Below are 18,466 nucleotides of genomic sequence, written 5' to 3'. Positions count from 1 at the left end.
TACCATTCACCAGGCCAGGTCCTGGCTCAGAGGCCTCACTCTGCAGGTTGGATCTAGGCCGAGGGACGGGGTGAGAGCTTGGTGGTGACGGGGCTGCTGCGTCTGCGCCCCTCCTTGGGGCGGGGGTGGGACGAGTGTCCTTGAGCCGTCCATCCAGTGGGCTGGCTTTGTCCTGGCTGGGCATTGGTGGTTTGCTGGGGAGAGGAGGCCTGGGTGGAGTTTGGGAGCAGGGCTCAGAGCGGAGCGTTTCGTTCTCTGCACGGACAGGGGACGCTGCTGTCTCTGCTCCATTGGGTGCGTGGCCCTTCTCCGCTGCACCCGCCTCCTTCTCTCCTGGTGGGTGGCTCTTTGATGCAATTGCCAGGGATACTTGGACACCGTCCTCTTTCCCCTCCTCCTCGGGGGGGACATCCTCACCCACAGTGGCTGCCCCAGCCTCAGTCCTCTTGCCCAGGTGCTGAAAGTCAGGACTGGGCCTGCACTCCGTCCTCCCACTCAGGCCCAGTTTGCCCCGGTGCTGGGTGCACACAAAAGTGCCCAACTCTGGCCCAGGCTTATAGGATCCAGGGAGTAGTGTGCTGGAACATTCCTTACACCTGCCAGAGAGAGACACAAACTGTCCTGAGAGGGTGGGAAAAGGGCCTTCTACAAGAGGGAAGATTTAAAACGCTGAGGGAGGGAGGAAGGATGGCCATATGGTTAGTGCACTAGACTGGGACTCGGGAGTCCGGGGTTCAGTTCCCAACTCTGCCACAGACTCCCTGGGCAAGTCACTCAATCTCTCTTTGCCTCTGTCCATTGTCTATAAAATGGAAATAATAATCTTTCTTTCACCTTTTGCCATATTTAGTTAGACTATAAGCTCTTCAGGGCAGGGCCTGTCTCACTACTTGTTTGAACAGGGCTCTCTTGGCACTACCGTAATTCAAATCAGGAATAAGGAAGTTAGCCCTGCTCCTTACTATGTACAATGAGAGCCAAAAAGAAAAGCCCACTCAAGCACTCACTACCACAAGAGCTGAGCTGGTTGATTCCAGTTGGTTTCAGTGCAGCTGGTGGCTGTAAGATCAATTAGGTGCCAGGGCACTCAGGGCTCTTGTAGTGACATCTGGTTTACCATTGTTTACGCTGAAATCTAGAGAAATAAGCTCAAGACTGAGGGAGGATGCAATGAAATTAAAAGGCAGAAAGTTTGAACATGGAGAAAAGAGGCTATTTTTACCTCAATTAACCCATGGAACTCACGGCTGCAGGATATTACTGAGGTGAATCACTCAAAACAGTCAATAAAGAATGAGAAGTTGCTAAAGAGAACATTTGGAGATACAACATGTAGGGTAAAGTTACCAAGGTCTCAATCCTCAGTCTTCAGGGTATGAGACAGCAACAGGTAGAAATCCTCTTCCTGCCATCAGACAGTACTGCACAGGGATATGTATTAGAGTTTGTTTTGCCTTCCTCTAAAAGCTCCTGTCATTAGTCACGGCTGCAGACAGGCTCCTGGACTGGCCTACTGGTCTGTTCCAACACCTCAGTGTCAGTGTTCTGACACACACAAACACACAGACAACATTAATCTGGTGGTAACACCTGGCTGTGGCTACAGGTCAACTCAGGCAGGGAGGGGTTAATTTGGGGCTCGGGGTGGTTTACCTGACGCACTGGCGGCGGTACAGTTTGCCTGTGCTGAGGGGCAGCGATGGAGGGTTGCTCTGGGCCTGGGGGCGGCTTACCTGACGCACTGGCAGCGGTACAGTTTGCCTGTGCTGAGGAGCAGCGATGGAGGGTTGCTCTGGGCCTGCAGGCGGCTTACCTGAAGCACTGGCGGTGGTACAGTTTGCCGTCGGCCAGGTAGCGCTGAACCAGGTGGACGTGCTGGTGGCAGGCCGCACAGGTGCTGCTGAGCGTGTTGCGCTGGGATCGCTCCGCCAAGCCTTCGGCAACATCATCCTGAGGCAGAACACAAGGAGAGTGCAGACTGGAGGGGCAGCAATCGAGACAGAGTGTATTTCAAATGGAAGCTCTTTGGGGCAGGGACTGTCTTTTACGAAGCGTCTGTACCACACTCAGCACAATGGGGTCCTAATCCTGACTGGGGCCACAGGCACTACTGCAGTAAAAGAAGAGAGATCTGCTCAGCAGCTGAACTTCGGGTGTAACCCCACCCAGAAGAACAGGACAATATAAAGAAATAGCAATTATCTCACCCCCCACATTTAGGTTTCAGCCCACCCCCTGCCAGTCCCGGAGAAAGGGCTGTCCCAATCCCCCAGCCCAATCCCCAGGAAGGCTCCCTGAGTCCTGTCCCAGCACAGAACGGACATCCTCATCCTCCTTCCTAACCATTGCCCGATCCAGGAAGGGAAGAGGTGAAAGGGACATTTCTAACCCCTACCCAATTCAGGGGCTTCAGTCACAGCCCTAGTCCATCCCAGGGAAGAGACATCCCTGCCTGCTGTTGAATCCTGAGGCAGAGTTTTGGGAAGGGAAGGGCAATCCCCTGCCCACACCCATCCCAGTGACTGTGTCCTTACTCCATCATCCCCAAAGGGAAGGGTCTTGGGGTTACACAGGAACCTTTGGCTTCTCAGAGAACAATCTTGCATTGCACACTGCACTTTCTTCCCCCTCTTCACTGAATGAAGCAGGTGGTGAGCAGCATTTAATTCCCAAGACCTCCAGAGAAAGAGAATTCCTCAAGCTGAACCCTTCTCCCAATGTAACCCACCACAAAGCAAAACACACACCAAAACACACACACTCACTCACTCACTCTCATGTCCCAGAGAATCACAGAATATCAGGGTTGGAAGGGATCTCAGGAGGTCATCTAGTCCAACCCCCTGCTCAGAGCAGGCCCAATCCCCAACTAAATCATCCCAGCCAGAGCTTTGTCAAACCTGACCTTGAAAACCTCCAAGGAAGGAGATTCCACCACCTCCCTAGGTAACCCATTCCAGTGCTTCACCACCCTTCTAGTGAAAATGTTTTTCCTAACATCCAACCTAAACCTCCCTCACTGCAACTTGAGAGCATTACTCCTCGTTCTGTCATCTGCTACCACTGAGAACAGTTTAGATCCTTCCTCTTTGGAACCCCCTTTCAGGTAGCTAAAAGCAGCTATCAAATCCCTCTTCACTCTTCTCTTCTGCAGACTAAACAATCCCAGTTCCCTCAGCCTCTCCTCATAAATCATGTGCTCCAGCCCCCTAATCATTTTTGTTGCCCTCCACTGGACTCTCTCCAATTTTTCCACATCCTTCTTGTAGTGTGGGGCGCAAAACTGGACACAGTACTCCAGATGAGGCCTCACCAATGTTGAATAGAGGGCAATGCCCCTACTTATACATCCCAAAATGCCACTGGCCTTCTTGGCAACAAGGGCACACTGTTGACTCATATCCAGCTTCTCGTCCACTGTAACCCCTAGGTCCTTTTCTGCAGAACTGGTGCCTAAACATTCGGTCCCAAGTCTGTAGCATTGCATGGGATTCTTCTGTCCTAAGTGCAGGCTCTGCACTTGTCCTTGTTGAAACTCATCAGATTTCTTTTGGCCAATCCTCCAATTTGTCTAGGTCCCTCTGTATCCTATCCCTACCCTCCAGCATATCTACCTCTCCTCCCAGTGTAGTGTCATCTGCAAACTTGCTGAGGGTGCAATCCACGCCATCCTCCAGATCATTAATGAAGATATTGAACAAAACCGGCCCCAGGACTGACCCTTGGGGCACTTCGCTTGATACCAGCTGCCAACTAGACATGGAGCCATTGATTACTACCCGTTGAACCCGATGATCTAGCCAGCTTTCTATCCACCTTACTGTCCATTCATCCAGCCCATACTTCTTTAACTTGCTGGCAAGAATACTGTGGGAGACCGTATCAAAAGCTTTGCTAAAGTCAAGGAATAACACATCCACTGCTTTCCCCTCATCCACAGAGCCAGTTATCTCGTCATAGAAGGCAATTAGGTTAGTCAGGCATGACTTGCCCTTGGTGAATCCATGCTGACTGTTCCTGATCACTTTCCTCTCCTCTAAGTGCTTCAGAATCGATTCCTTGAGGACCTGCTCCATGATTTTTCCGGGGACTGAGGTGAGGCTGACTGGCCTGTGGTTCCCCAGATCCTCCTTCTTCCTTTTTTTAAAGATGGGCACTACATTAGCCTTTTTCCAGTCATCCGGGACCTCCCCCGATCGCCATGAGAATGCAACAGACCGTCTGTTTGGATTCCTCTCATTGTGCCAGATGCTCACTCAGATGCTCCATTGATGAGTACAGTGCACAGAAAGTTGAAAGATGGGGTTAACCTTGCTACAATAGATGAGGTACCTGTGGTGCTGGGGTGCTCTCCGCTGCAGGCACAGGCTTCTTGGGAGCTGGCAGAGGGGGTGATGAGGCAGCAGCCGGGTGCCTCATGGGCGGAGGGACTCTGGCTGGAGGGAGAGAGAGAGAGAATAAGAGAAAAAGGGGAATCAGCCACTGACAGAAGTGGATGATTCATCCAAAGCACATGGTGTAGGAAAATCATCTGGCCTTGTGACCCATGATGGGACCTCACCACTTTTTACACCTCAGTACCTGTTCCAGGAAGGAGGGAGAGGCATGGGCTAATGGATTAGCCATAAGACTGACAATCAAGAAGCCCTGCATTCTAATCCCAGCTCTGATGACTCCCTTCTGTGGCCCTGGGCAAATCACTCACCTCCTCTATGCCTCAGTTTCCCCATCTGTAAAATGGAGATAACACCACTTAACTATCTCACAGGGTGTTGTGATGATCAGCTAGATAATGCTTAAAGAATACAAAGCACTGGGTAAGTGCTAAGTATTATTACAGCCCCCTGGGGCTCACGCTCCTGAGTGCAGACCTCAGGATATGACAAAACCCCTACTACTACCAGGGCTGACACTCACTAACACCTGGAGGGAGGGGAGCACCTGTAGTCTGTTAACACCTGGACGGAGTCCTCAGATCGGACACAGGGTCTCTCTTGAGAAGGGCTGGTGTGCATATTAGACAGGAGGAGGTTTACTATAAGCTGTTATGGGCTGGGGGGTTAGATCAGGGGAGTAGAGCTAGGAAGGATGAGTGGGAAGCCCAGCTCCCTACAGGAAAGATGCTCTGTTGGGCAGCTGGCACTAAGCTTCTTATCACTCCAGTTCCCCCCGCCCTTTGTTCACTGTTCAAGTGGGACCAGTGAGAGCCAGGTACCATCCAGGGCACCCTGAAGTACAACAGCACCTGCGGCTGCGATGCCTATCCCCAAAGGAAGATGGAAACAAGGGAAGATCTGGGTACTCTCTCCTCACCAACTTCCTGGCCATGAGACCTACTTGCCCTCCCAGCTGTTGCTGGGCTATGAGAATGGTGATTAACTCAAGCATACTTTCTGCTAACTTAAGGAGGCCAAATCACCCCCGCTCCTCCCCAGTCACTTCCTGAAGTGGCACATTCCACAGGAATGCGCTGGGCTGGAAAAGGAAGCACTGGGTTGGAAACAGGAAGCTGTGATGAGTTCACTACCCGAGTGGAGAGGGACACAGTGAGAGATTGCAAAAGCATGGTTGAGTTCCCTTAAATAACACAGAGGGGGTCAGGGCGGAAGCTGGAAGGATAGGCCGTAGCTCTCACCTTGGTTGGGGCTGGTGAAATGGTTGTAATACTGAGACACGTAGGTCATGATGCTGAGGCAATCGGGGACCCCCATGGAGACCATGTCGTTGGGATCCAGCAGGGCGGGGATCCCCAGCTCCCGCTCTGCCAACTCAAAGGCCTGTGAGAGTTCCAGAGAGGGAGGACAGGAGTTAAAACTGAAGCCCACTGGAAAACCAGGATGGATAAAAATCAATGATTTTTTAAAAAGTTTTTTAAAAAAATCGGATTTTTTGGATAAAATGCTTTTTGAGGAAAAAAACCTATCTAAAGATAGTTAATTCAGGTATGTTATAGCTCAAAGATATCTCAGCATGAAATAGGGATTATAAATTCTAATTCTATAGTATGAGACAATATATTCATGTAATGTTTAAGAAAAGTTTTGTAAATGAGTTCAAATATTTCATGGATTAGGGACCCAGTTGGATGGGGTTCCAGTGGCTTCTGTACAGATTATTTAGGTTGATCTTTCTATCTACCCAATGGGACTCAGTGCTCAGTCTAGAAGATACCATCAGAGATGCTTAGTTTTGCAGTTCTCAAACTGTGGATTTGTGTCTCCAGAGATAACATGCTTGTTAACAGCAAAAATGTTTTAAAATATATAGAGGTGAGAAATAACAGACCTGAACCCTACTGTCCCTCTGCAAATTTGTGTACACAGAGACAATCCCTTACCTCTCTCTAAAAGTGAAAAGTTTCAAAAAGTTCAATGAATAGAAGATTGTTGCGGGTGGAATAGATCTGGACAAGGAGAAGAAGTCTGGAGATAAATGTGAGAAGCAAGGGACATATGCTTGTTTTGTTAAAATATTATGTTTGCTGTTGAAGAAAAAAATCCACAATACTTAACATTGTTGTTTTAGTTAAATAAAACAATTTAAATGTCTGTCTGGTGATGTTCTTCTCCTAGTACAGCATAGCAAGAAAATTCTCCAAATATTAATAATTAACCTGTTGAATTGGAGATAGTTCACCTCCCAAAATGACGTCATAAATATCTGCTTCAATTACTTCTGATAAATGAAATAACCAAACAATCATTCATTTTCTGATACAGCTGTAAAACTAATCTGAAAAGTTTTCAAAATAAATCACTGTTTAAAAATGTATAATGTGTACCTTCTAAAAATGAAACCTACATCTATCTCTGAGTTGTGAAGAACATGTATTAAGGTTATAATAACCAACAAGAATGCACTTTTATGTAGAAATCCATGATTAGATTGAGTCTTCCTGACTAGTGATTTAAATCATGATTTAAATCAATTTGATTTAAATCAAATCCACCCTGTGGAAAACAGAGGCTCATGGACATACTTGCATATCAGAGGAAATAAAAAGGAGGGATGGTTAGTGATGGAGGTGCCCTTGTTCTCAGTGACCCTCCAGCCATCACCCCTCCCCTCTCCTCTCACCCCTGCTATAGCACCCAGTGTGCTTGTTCTACCATGTTCCCAACTCTTTCCAGGAAGTCTCCTCAGAGTTATGACCTGAGTGGGGAGAAAGCAAGAAGTTCAGTCTCCAGTCTCCCACCAATAACATGGCCCAGTAGTACTACGTGGGACAGTGGTTTCAGCCAGGTGGGCACTTGCCACACTAGGAACCGTGCCAAGATTCCAGTCTCATCTTCAGAGATGAAGAATGATCTTGTGGTTAAGGCACTGGATGGGGGCTGAGGGTTCAATTGCTAGCCCCATCTGAGACTGCCTGTATGACCTGTGGCAAGCCCTGGAATCTGTGTGTGCCTGGGTTCCGTTCCCTCTCTGCGAAATGGGGACAACAATACTGCCCTGCCTCACAGCAGTGTTATGGGGAATATACCCATTACTATGTGTAGGGTGCGCAGATACTACTGGGATGGGGGGCAGATAAAGTACCTTCATGGACAGATAAATTCGTGGTCAAACAGGACATCTGCCAGCCAGGAATAATGAGGCCCAGCACACAGGACATGGTTGGACTCTGTGGTGCCATCAAAGCTTGCCCAACAGAGGGAGCTGTTGCCCTCACTGCAGCGAAATATCTGTGCTTGCTGTTGCTTCTCTGGCAGCAGCCCAGATGTCTGTAGCTGACCTACTGCATCTTTGCCCTGAGATAGGATTGCTGAGGCCTGCTACTTTGCCATTCAAGTGCCTCAACCAGGGTTGGCAAAACAAACCCTGAGATAACATAAAGGGGCTCACAAATACTCTACAGGCAGAGCCAGACAGCAGAAGGGCTAAGGGTCTAAGCAGACTGACTGTGGAAGACAGCAGGGCTAGAATCCCATTGTGGGAGTATAGTGTATGGGAAGCTCCGAGATTGAATGAACCCCAAATGTTGTAGCTCAGTTCATGGGAGTGTGTGATTATTTCGGGCGAACTCCTGGGATCCCCAGCTGCTCCTCTGACTTGTTTTCGTTTGAACCCAAGCCTTCCATGAGCCCTGGTGATGCCTATGTTCCATGGCTCCTTGACTTTCCAGCTCTCTCCCATGTCATATATTGTCAGACAACCTCACCATTCCATTCTCACTGGATTCCTGTTTACACTCACTTGGTAGCCACAAGGGGATCCAAGCACATTCCACCACTAACCTCTCAGGCCAAAGGGGAACAAATAAGTATATTTCTCCAACCCCAGTGAGCACCAAACAGTGGGGCTTGCTGGAGGAGATGGGGCGGTGAGGGAACACTGCTTCACTGAAGCACTATCATCCCCAGGACACCATATTCAGTCCTGTTCCACGGAGGGCACTCCTGGGATCATGTCTTCTCCTAGAGCAGTGGCTCTACCTGGCACCACACCACTTCTGGGTCCATCACTTCACCAGAAACTGTGCTGGCCTCAGGAATATCCCTCCCCTAGGATCATACTGCCCTTTGGGCCACCAAAGCCCAGGAACCGCTCCTTCCTCAAGCGTGATACTTCACTAGGAGCTGCTCCGGTTGTGGTTTGTGTGTATCTAGCACCTTTGCTGTGCATCCCATCAAACAAAACTTGAAAACATCTACCAGTCGTTTACTTGTCAAGACATGAAAGTCCATCCTGGTGAGAAACCCAGCTCTCCTGCCACCAGCTGCTGGGAAGTATGAGGATGCTGTCCCTAGACCATGCTCAAGGGCTCCATCTTTTATGTCAGCTTCTGGCTAGTGTCTGATAGATGTGAAGCTCCCGCTCTGCCATACCTTTAGCTGCTGAGAGACAGGAGCTTTCTCTCTCTCCTTTCTCCTCCAGAGCCTCCTGGCTGCTGTGAAGGAGGAGGGTCTCACTAATTTAAGCCAACCCATGCCTCCTGGCTGTTGCAAGGAAGACAGGGAAGATGTGGGTTGTGAGTTCAATCCTTGAGAGGGCCATTTAGGGATCTGGGGCAAAAATTGGGGATTGCTCCTGCTTTGAGCAGGGGGTTGGACTAGATGACCTCCTGAGGTCCCTTCCAACCCTGATATTCTATGTGGTCACTGATCTTCGACTCTACTCTCAGCCTCTGGTTTTTGGGCCTTCCTCCCCTGTCACTAACTCCAGTGCCTGCCTCTACTGCAAATGATAGCTTTTCCAAGGAGCGCTGTGAAGCTGACAAGAATCTAGACAGATGTACTGATGCCCATGAGGTTGGGAACAGCAGCTGTGAAACTAACCAGACTCTGGTTAGCTTCAATCTTCAGCTGTTTGGCAAAGTTCAGAACAGCAGAAACAATGGAGCTGTCAAGATGCCACCACATTGGTTTCCCACTTGGAAAGTTATCTTGGCAACGACAAACTAGAAGCTTATATTTTCTTTAATGGAAGCTTAGAACGTGCGAAAGAAGACACTTTAGGTCCCCTAACTCACCCAGGTAAGCTTCTGCCTTATCCAGAGTGAACAGATTGCCTTGTACAGATGACTCCCACTACATCCCCCAGCCCTCGAGTGCACATTATGCCAACACTGCGTAGTCTATCATGTTATTTCCCACGTCCATGACTCCCTCTTTCCCTCAGTGCAAGGCGTCAGGGGGACTCACCAGGTGGTTGTTCTCGTAGACATTGTCCTTGGAGAGTGAATCAAAATCTCTGGAACAAGAAAGCACAGAGGAGTGATATGAGAAAGGGGAGGAATGGCTCTGCAAGACACCACAAACAGGTTCAAGGGACAACCAATATTACAAGGGCATTTCAACAACAAAAAGCCTAACTCCCAGACAAACAAAACCTTTCTTAAAGTAGATTTAAGACTGCAAACAGGGCAAGAGACCATAAGAGAATTTTGTTATTTGAAAAAACACAAAGGGCTGAAAGCCAGGAAATTCAAACTTTATCATCATCATCTGTATTCCAATAGCACCTAAAGGCTCCAGCCAGTATTGAAGCCCCACTGTGATAGAGTAGAAGATTTAAGATTACGCATAAAAAAAACCCCAAACATGGAGAAATACAGAAAAAGTGTCCCAGACTACAACAACTCTGCCCTCATCTCCCCAACACTCCCATCTGAGGCAGATGATCAATCAAATACAGTATTGCAGCTAGATAAAATGTTAAACACTGGATGCCTTGCTGACTCAGACAAGAATCTAGGCATCTGGGAACACTTTAAACCATAGCATACTCTGGCATTTCACATGCAACTGTAGACAACTTAAATCATAGCCAGTGGAGCATATATGTAGCCTATCTGCAAGGGTTTAAAATATCCTGTGCCGGGGAAGCCCAACCAGTGTGGAGAGTAATGGGTTAAAATGGTTGTAAGATTTCCAGTACCTGGTGTGAGGAAAATATAGGATACGAGTTGCATATGTCTGTGGTGTGCATAAGAAGTGTAATGACAGCATCACTTTGTGCTTTTTACCGTCCAGCTGATGATCTCAGCATTCTACACTAAACAATGAACTCCGCATCACAGCATACCTGTGAGGTAGATAAGTATCATCTCCCTTTTACAGACGAGGACACAAGCCCAGAAATTAAAGGTCAGAATGGGCCACTCTTACTTACATTTAGTACTTTAACCCAGGAGGAATCTTACTGGTTGTGGCTACACTGAAAACAAAATGTCCTCATCATTACTGTCCCAGTTTAGCTTCACAACAAAGCTTAGTGCAAAGACAGGCAATAAGACTACTCCCAGCATGAGAACGGATGGAAGAAAGTCCCTTAGTGACTTTCCCAAGGTTGCACAGGAAATCTGTGAGAGAGACTGAAATAAACCCCAGTCACAGTCTCTGACACAGCAAGAATATACTTCCTCTGCTCAGAAGCAAAACATTGGTGTTGCTGTTCTCACCAAAGACCGGTGGAGTTGGAGGCTAGACCCTGGTCAAGCAAGTGGCACATACAAATGTGTCCACACACACCCCAACCCGCATCCCCATGTATGCTGAGCATTGTACCTTGTAATGGGAGGATGTGGGAATACAAGGGCTGAGTTAAGGTTATTTGATGTTAAGTTAAGGTTATTGATGCTCTTCGTTTTCATATTTGGCATTTTTTTCTATCATCCATAACCTTAACTTTGGATTTACTGGCTCACAGCTGTCTGTGTGGTTTATTTTTAAAGACAAGGGTCCATACAGGTGTTTTCCCCATAAATATTTATGATCATAACTCAAACTAAAGGGCTTTTTTGGTCTGGGAATTCTTTGTTCATTCTGTTTTTCTTAAAAACAAGAAGCTCAGCAACACGAGAGAAGTGACACGAGACCAGAGTGAAGGCTGACTGGAGTATGTGAACTTTGTATCTCCCTTTTCAAAAATAATAACTGTCATTTGAATTTCCTAGCTTTCCTTGTGTACATGATTGGCTTGGAAACTGGGCACTGGTTTTGGTGGAGTTTGTAGCAACCATAGCACTGGCCAATGAGGAGCATCCAAAGCCAGACCAAATACAAAATAATCTTCACCCCTATCCCTAATCTCTTCTGCCAACCCAAAACCACTTTATTCAGACAGGCCCATTCTGCTTGGGTGGGTGAGGTGTGCATGTGAAAAGAAGATGATGATGAGAGTTACCAAAGATTGGGAGTGTGAAGACACAGGTTGCTTTGCTAGTAAGGCAGGGTGGAAGGGTCTCAACTTTGATTGTAGAGAATAAATTCCACAAACACTATACTCCACTTGGTCTCCTCCCTCAGATCTAGATGGTGAGAAAGTAGCACACAAATGGTGGATAGGTTTCAGCCCATCCCCCTCTTTTCCCGTCCCTCACACTCCTTCTTTTAGATCTCCATAATATGGTCCTGAGGAGCCCGAGTTCTGCTCCCTGGGGCACACAACAGCACCCAGGGAGGGAATAACTAATACAGATTGGGGTAGGGCCTTCCAGTGCATTTGGGTGCTGCAGATCAGTAAGCCTCCAGGAAAATACACCCCTTTAGCTTTATTTGGCGACTCCTGGATTGAAATACCAGAATTTAGAATTTCACAACTATCTGGCACCTCACTAAATACATAACACTACTTTGGCATCAGCCTAAGGCAGTCCCATAATACCTGATTCATGGGAATACTGTCCTGATGAAGCATCTGTATTACCATTCCTCATTATTAAATCAGTTTCCTGGAAGACATCCCAGGAGCATGATTGCCCTGATTCAGCAAGTCCCAACAAAGCAGAACACACTTGGAGTCATAATTTCCATGGATATAGCATCTTTCATCCAAAAGTGCTTTGCCAATTACGTAGATACAGCAGCAGTAGTGGCCTCTGTGGTTTAGGACAGCAGCCAACAAGCCCACAAGATATTGGGAGCCAGGGGGCATTTTGTACAGCAAATACTAGAGCAAACTCCTGTATTTTTCCAAAATACATTGTGGGCTCTTTAATGGCCACACATACCAGGGAGGACTTCAGCTTTTAAGACCCTGTCTGAAAAATCCACACAGCATACTGCATAGAAATCTACCTCTCTCAAAGAGGAATAGTTGAGCTGACCCTGCCGGGATTTGAACCAATGACTCGAAGCAGACTATATATTTCAGATCTGATATTGCTATGGTGTGTCCCTCCTTCTCCTCTCGTTTTCAATGTACGTCTACTTCTCTCTCTCCACCAAAAATGCCGAGGCCAGACATTGTCCTATTCTTTCGGTGTCTATACCCTGAAAGTCTCCCTCCACAACCTCCGCGCAAGGCAGCAGTGCAAGGAAATGGGAAGAGATGTTCATTCTCCCACATACATAGCTGCTTCCTGCTTCACCAAGCTGCAAGGGAAGCCCACTAAATACTTAGATTGTGCTTTAGATTTTCAAAGCACTGACCAAGCATTAGCTAATTAATCCTCTCAGCCCCCTGTGAAGTAGGGCTGGGTATATTATTCTAGTCTTACAAATGGGGAAAAAGAAGTTAAGTGTCTTGCCCAAGGTCACACTCACAGTCTGTGGCAAAGCCACAAATTGAACCCAAATTTTCAGAGTAACAGCTGTGTTAGTCTGTATTCGCAAAAAGAAAAGGAGTACGATGAAGAGAGCTGTAGCTCACGAAAGCTTATGCTCAAATAAATTGGTTAGTCTCTAAGGTGCCACAAGTACTCCTTTTCTTTTTCCAAATTTTCAGAATCTCAGTCCAGGTCTCAGCCAGGAGACTGACCTTTGTTGCCCATTTTACAGATGGGGAAAACAGGCACAGAGAAACTGAGTGACTTGCCCAAGGTCACAAAACCAGTGAGGGTCAAAACCAGAATTAGAACCCACATCTCCAGACTCCCAATCCTGTGCCTAGTCCCAGAGACCACAGTACCCTAGCAGCAAATTGCTTAGGCTCATCTTTTTAACACCCCTCTGTTTTGGTGCCCAACTTCAGCTATCTTGGGCCAGATTCTAAAGGTGCTGAGCACTTGCACCTCTCATTGCTTTTTTTAGACTCTCCTTGCTTCCAAAAGTCTTGTCCCGTTTGCCTGAAGCTTTCCAGGATGGTGTATGCACACCCAGCAATAAGATCCCACCTGTGGAATTTCAAATTAATTGGACTCGTTTGAGTGGCCTTAGGAGAGCAAGGATGGAAACTAGCTTTAATTTCAACAATGGCAAGAGACAGGCTATGGTCTCTGCATAATTTCATGAAAAGGCATCACATCCCTCTTCTCAAACAGCTTGGAGGTGAAGGGGAAGAACTTGTCAAGACAAGTACATCTCACCTGGGGGTACAGCAGCTGTTCTGGGCTGAACACTCAGACACCCCATGCAGCAAGAGCATCCAGATAATAGACAGGCTCGATGCTTTACACATAACTGATAGATAAATAGGAGAGACACAAACTGAGACACTCTAGAACCAGGAGAAACCCTACGGAGCAGAGCGCTGGGTGAGCATTACTACACAGGAGCGAGTTCCATGACTGAGCGCCATCCACCTCAGCACAGCCGCTGCATGCATATGCTGTTTCACACCCTGATGGAGCTGGAACGTGTTAGCATACGAATGCATGTGGATCCAGAACTTCAGGGTCTCTTGGGTTCACACCATTGCAATCGGCTTGAGCAGCAGCAGCACAGTTGTCTGAAAGCGGCTGGAATGGCCCATCACGTTGGAAGCCCATGCAACTGTAGTAGAAGGCTATTCACAATTACCAGCCAGATCCTATTGCCAAGAGGATTGAAGGTGCTTTATAAATACAATTTAGAAGAACAGGGGGAATGCTTTTGCTCTGCTGTCTGAGAGATTTATTACTCCATATCCTTGAGTTTCCAAATCAAGACATGCTGAAGCGGCTGAAATCAGAGGAGATGACACAAACCCTTCGACCACCCCTTGAAAAATTCTTCCTTAACTTGCTATGTCCTTGTAAGGCCCTAGGTCTGTCTTTACAATACATTTCACTCCACTTAACTGAGATGCTCCTAGTTAGGACATCTGCCAGGGAACAGATTTGAGCCCACTGATATTTAAGAGCAATGACCGCTGCTTAAGGGGATGGTAATTCCACTTAACGCAGAAGCCTTCAGATGACTTCGGGGTGCTTACTGTAGGGTTTTGGGTATCTCACTTTCATGCTGGCCCTGTTGGTTTGCTTTTCAGCCCCTCAATTGCCAAGATAAATGCAAAAATAAAAACGGTATGAATTGCTACTCATCCCTGTTTTAGTTTGCATCTTCCACACTAGTGACCCACGGTGAGCATTGTGCAGGTGACTCCTGAAATAGGCAGGCAATAGACTTGATCTCTAGCCCACCTGTTCAGATAGCGCCTTCTCATGGGTGGTGGTTGGAGCCCCCCTTCAGGGAGGCTAGCCCCGGCTCCGCCCCTTCTGCCCGCACCTCCCACCCCTGCAGCTGGAGCCCTGAGACACCCCACACACACCTGGAGGAGCGCCGAGAGCAGCCCCCCGTCAGACAGAGGAGCCCCGAGCTGGCCAGAGGCCCAAGCGCCACTTCCCCCCCATTGGCCAGATCAAGGGAGATTACTGATGAACCCAGGGAGCTGGATAGCACATACTGCCTCCTCAGCTGCCCCGGAACCTGCATGGGGCATAATAAATCAAAAAATTCCCCCCAAAAGCCCGCAACTGGGGGGTCCAGCAACTGCAGCAGCGCCAGGGGTCTATTATACCCATCGCCCATGTGCCTTCTCCTAACTACATGGGCCCGTTCTGCAACAGGATGTGTGCTGCAGCTCCTCAGCCACATTAATATTAAAACAGTGTCTCCTGTTAATTGGGTAGCAATCTTTATTGGAATAGAAGGCCATCCAGAGGGCACCTAAACAAAAGAGGAGTCTATTGTGCTAAGCAACCTCAGCTGGGGTGGTAAGAAAAATGCCTTGGTTGTGGAAGGAACATGCAGTGCTGTATGTCAGATTTCAGAGACTTGCCTATGGGTGAGAAGAAATGTGTATACTGGGGGCAAGGGGAGAGCATCAGATCACTAGTCGCAGCAAAGACTGGAACAGACAGGTGGTGGATTTCTGAGCTGGCCACAGCATGCAGCTTGGGGGGAGGAGTGGGAATCATCTCAGCTGCCTATCTGGTTATATGGTTTCTCTAGGAGGAGAGCATCACCCCCAGCAACACCATTTCCAAACTCACCTGTCTCTGTCCCTCTCATTAATCTGTCTGTCAGTCCATCCCCTTCTACCCTAGAGCCTCCTGCAAAATTTAGAATACTAAATTCCAAGCCAGTAGCATGGTGGGAAGCCCTAGTGGCTATTTTCCACTGTCATCACCACTCGTTTCTGGTGTTCAGCGCAGCATTATACTAGTTAAGCCTGCACCTGGCACTCCCCTAACCCAAGATCAGAAAGTCCCCCACTGAAGCAGCATGCCCTCCTCCCTGGCACTTAATCAGACCAGGAAGAAGCTGAATCAGCACACAACCCTCCTCCACTGAAAAATATGCATACATACGGAATCACAGGAGCCTAGGATGGACATCTGTTAGGTAACAGTTGTCCATCCCTCATTCCTGGCCAATGCAGGATCATTTCCTACAGCATATTCTCCAGCGCTTTGTCCATACATGCTCTGCATTTATAAACAGTTGTTGGAAAGGAAGAATCTTATTGACTGAGATAGCACTGGGAATTTTCAAAATAAATGCAAAAATGCCTTAGCCAACAGAATAGAGCATATCAGACACAAGCTGCAGTAATACTGTCTAGGCCCATTTTGGGGAGGACAGGGTATGGGATGGTATTAGGAACATCACTTCCCATTTACTTCCTACTGTCCTGGTCAGATTATCCTGAAGGATTTGATAGTGACAGTTCCAGAGATAGGGGTTAGGGCTCCTTCCCCAAGCCTCATTTTTATTTTTATTTATTTTTTCAAATAAGGAGAGTAATTTGTCCTGTGATTAGCACAGGGGACTGGGAATCAAGAATTCTGCGTTCTATTCCCAACTCTGACTGGATAATGTGGGCAAGTCACATAACCACTCTGTGCCTCAGTTTCTCTCTCTGTAGAACGTGGGTAATAAACAACAGATACTCGAAGCTTAATTCATGGGGTTGATAAAATGTTTTCAGATCCATGGATTAAAGACCTTAGACACATGTAATGTATTATTAGTATTAAATTCCAAGGGATGCGGCTGTTCAGATGCAATAAATGTGAAAGAACCGCATTTACAGTCCAGGAAATGCTTTAAAGGTGCTCCCACACACAAACACCCAGGAGCCAGTCTCCAAGCATCCCACCCCAGAGCGCTGCCCCTCTGGCCCAGCTCCCCCTACTCTCCTTAAATCCCAGGACTAAAAGACACTCCGTTAACGCCCTTTGTCAACCCCAGAGGCAGGAGGGGTCCCAGAGCTTCCTGCACATCTGGGTGTCAGGGACACCTCCCCTATAGCCCAGGTATGAGGATGGCTCCCCGGTACCTCTGCCCCATGGAGCTGGGGGGTCCCTGGGCCCCCTTTCCCCTATCCTAGGGCGTTTCTCGGTGGCCCTACCCCTCTGTCCCAGGGTCCCCCCAGTCCCTCAGGGTTCCCAGGTGCGGTCTTCCCCGCCCCGTGAAGGGGCCGGGGCGGCGCCCCCGGGCGGCCGGGCGGGGGCCGGGTCGGGGCTCAGGCGAGCCCGGCGCCGCTGGGCCTGGTGCAGCTGCCGCCCCGGTACTCACAGCAGGTCGGGCCGGTGCCGGTGCAGGATGGCGCAGAAGGCCAGGCCGTCGCGGAAGGAGCTGCTGAGGTCGCGGATCTCCACGCCGGGGTAGCCCTCGCACTGGCGGCGGCACCAGGCCTGCAGGGCGCCCCGGGGACCGGACATCAGGGCAGATCCGGAGGTCAGGGCGCCGCCGCCGGGGGGAGCCGCATGGGGGGCGGGCAGGGCTCCGCGCTCTCCGGCCCGGGGCGGCGGTTCGGGCCTGGGCGGCTGCCGGGAGCGGCCTGCGGGCTCCGGTCCCTGCGCTCGGCCCCGGCGGGCGGGGGGCTCCGCCTGCGGGGCGGGGATCGCAGGGCTCCGGTGCCGCGGCTCCGCTGCGCCCCGTGCCCCGCCGCGGCTCGCAGCTCCCTCCTACCCCCTGCGGGCGCCGGCTGCGCCTCCCTCCCCGCGCCGGGCTCTGCTCAGACCTGTCCCCGCCGCTCCTCCGCCCAGCCCCGCGCCCCGGCTCTGCCTCGGCCCGAGCCGCGGCGGGGAGGGTCCCAGCCTGGCACCGGCCATGGGGCAGGGCCCGGGCGCTCGGCATAGCCCGGGACAAGGGGGAGTGTCCCGCATTGCCACCCGGTACCTCGTGTCCAGCTGTCCCTGGGCATGTCCGCTGTTTGAGCACGCCGGGGGTCTCGCAGCGAGCCATGGAGGGGAAGGGGATGTGCCAAGGGGCTCCCTGAGTGCCTGCTATTAGCCACGGGGGGCTTCCAGCTCTCCTGGCACTGAGAATAATAATAGAGCCAAAAGGAAGGTGGGTGAGACAATAGCTTTTATGGGCACAATATCTGTTGGTGGGAGAGACACGCTTTGGAGCTGCAGGGAGCTCTTAGGGCTGGGAAAGGTTCTCCCCTATCTCCCCGCCTGAAGCCGCTCAGCTACGTGCAACATATAAGTATAGTAAGGTTTCAGAGTAGCCGCCGTGTTAGTCTGTATTCGCAAAAAGAAAAGGAGGACTTGTGGCACCTTAGAGACTAACCAATTTATTTGAGCATGAGCTTTCGTGAGCTACATGCATCCGATGAAGTGAGCTGTAGCTCACGAAAGCTCATGCTCAAATAAATGTGTTAGTCTCTAAGGTGCCACAAGTCCTCCTTTTCTTTTTATAAGTATAATAGTTACCACTTGTATTTTAAGGGACCATTCAAGGTAGAGTGGCCCTTTAACACTTCTGCAATCATAGGACAGAAAGGGGGATGGGGGGGGGTTAATGGGTTACAGATAGTTACATCAGAGGGGTAGCCCTGTTAGTCTGTATCCACAAAAACAAGGAGGAGT

The 18,466-nt window shown here is 49.2% G+C and overlaps 1 protein-coding gene across 5 annotated transcripts in view; it reads right to left on the bottom strand.

Moving 5' to 3' along the window:
- The window catches only part of MICALL1 (MICAL like 1), a 29,755-nt gene extending 11,857 nt beyond the window's left edge, over positions 1-17,898 (bottom strand). Inside the window, exons 1-6 of one of the 5 annotated variants that reach the window (XM_073325923.1) lie at positions 17,772-17,898; positions 9,645-9,693; positions 5,636-5,777; positions 4,333-4,436; positions 1,814-1,950; positions 4-596 (exon numbers count right to left, since the gene is read on the bottom strand). In XM_073325923.1, coding sequence (XP_073182024.1) covers positions 4-596; positions 1,814-1,950; positions 4,333-4,436; positions 5,636-5,720 — 919 coding nt within the window. In that variant the 5' untranslated portion in view covers positions 5,721-5,777; positions 9,645-9,693; positions 17,772-17,898. Of the gene's footprint in view, positions 1-3; positions 597-1,813; positions 1,951-4,332; positions 4,437-5,635; positions 5,778-9,644; positions 9,694-13,750; positions 13,825-17,165; positions 17,731-17,771 lie in introns of those variants that run through there. The other 4 variants (XM_073325915.1, XM_073325900.1, XM_073325908.1 and 1 more) reach the window with 4 other exon arrangements.
- Positions 17,899-18,466: the final 568 nt, after the last annotated feature.

This window comes from Lepidochelys kempii, chromosome 1 (genome assembly GCF_965140265.1).
Source record: "Lepidochelys kempii isolate rLepKem1 chromosome 1, rLepKem1.hap2, whole genome shotgun sequence".
In the NCBI taxonomy this organism is placed as follows: Eukaryota; Metazoa; Chordata; order Testudines; family Cheloniidae; genus Lepidochelys; species Lepidochelys kempii.
This window is presented reverse-complemented; position numbering and strand designations above follow the sequence as displayed.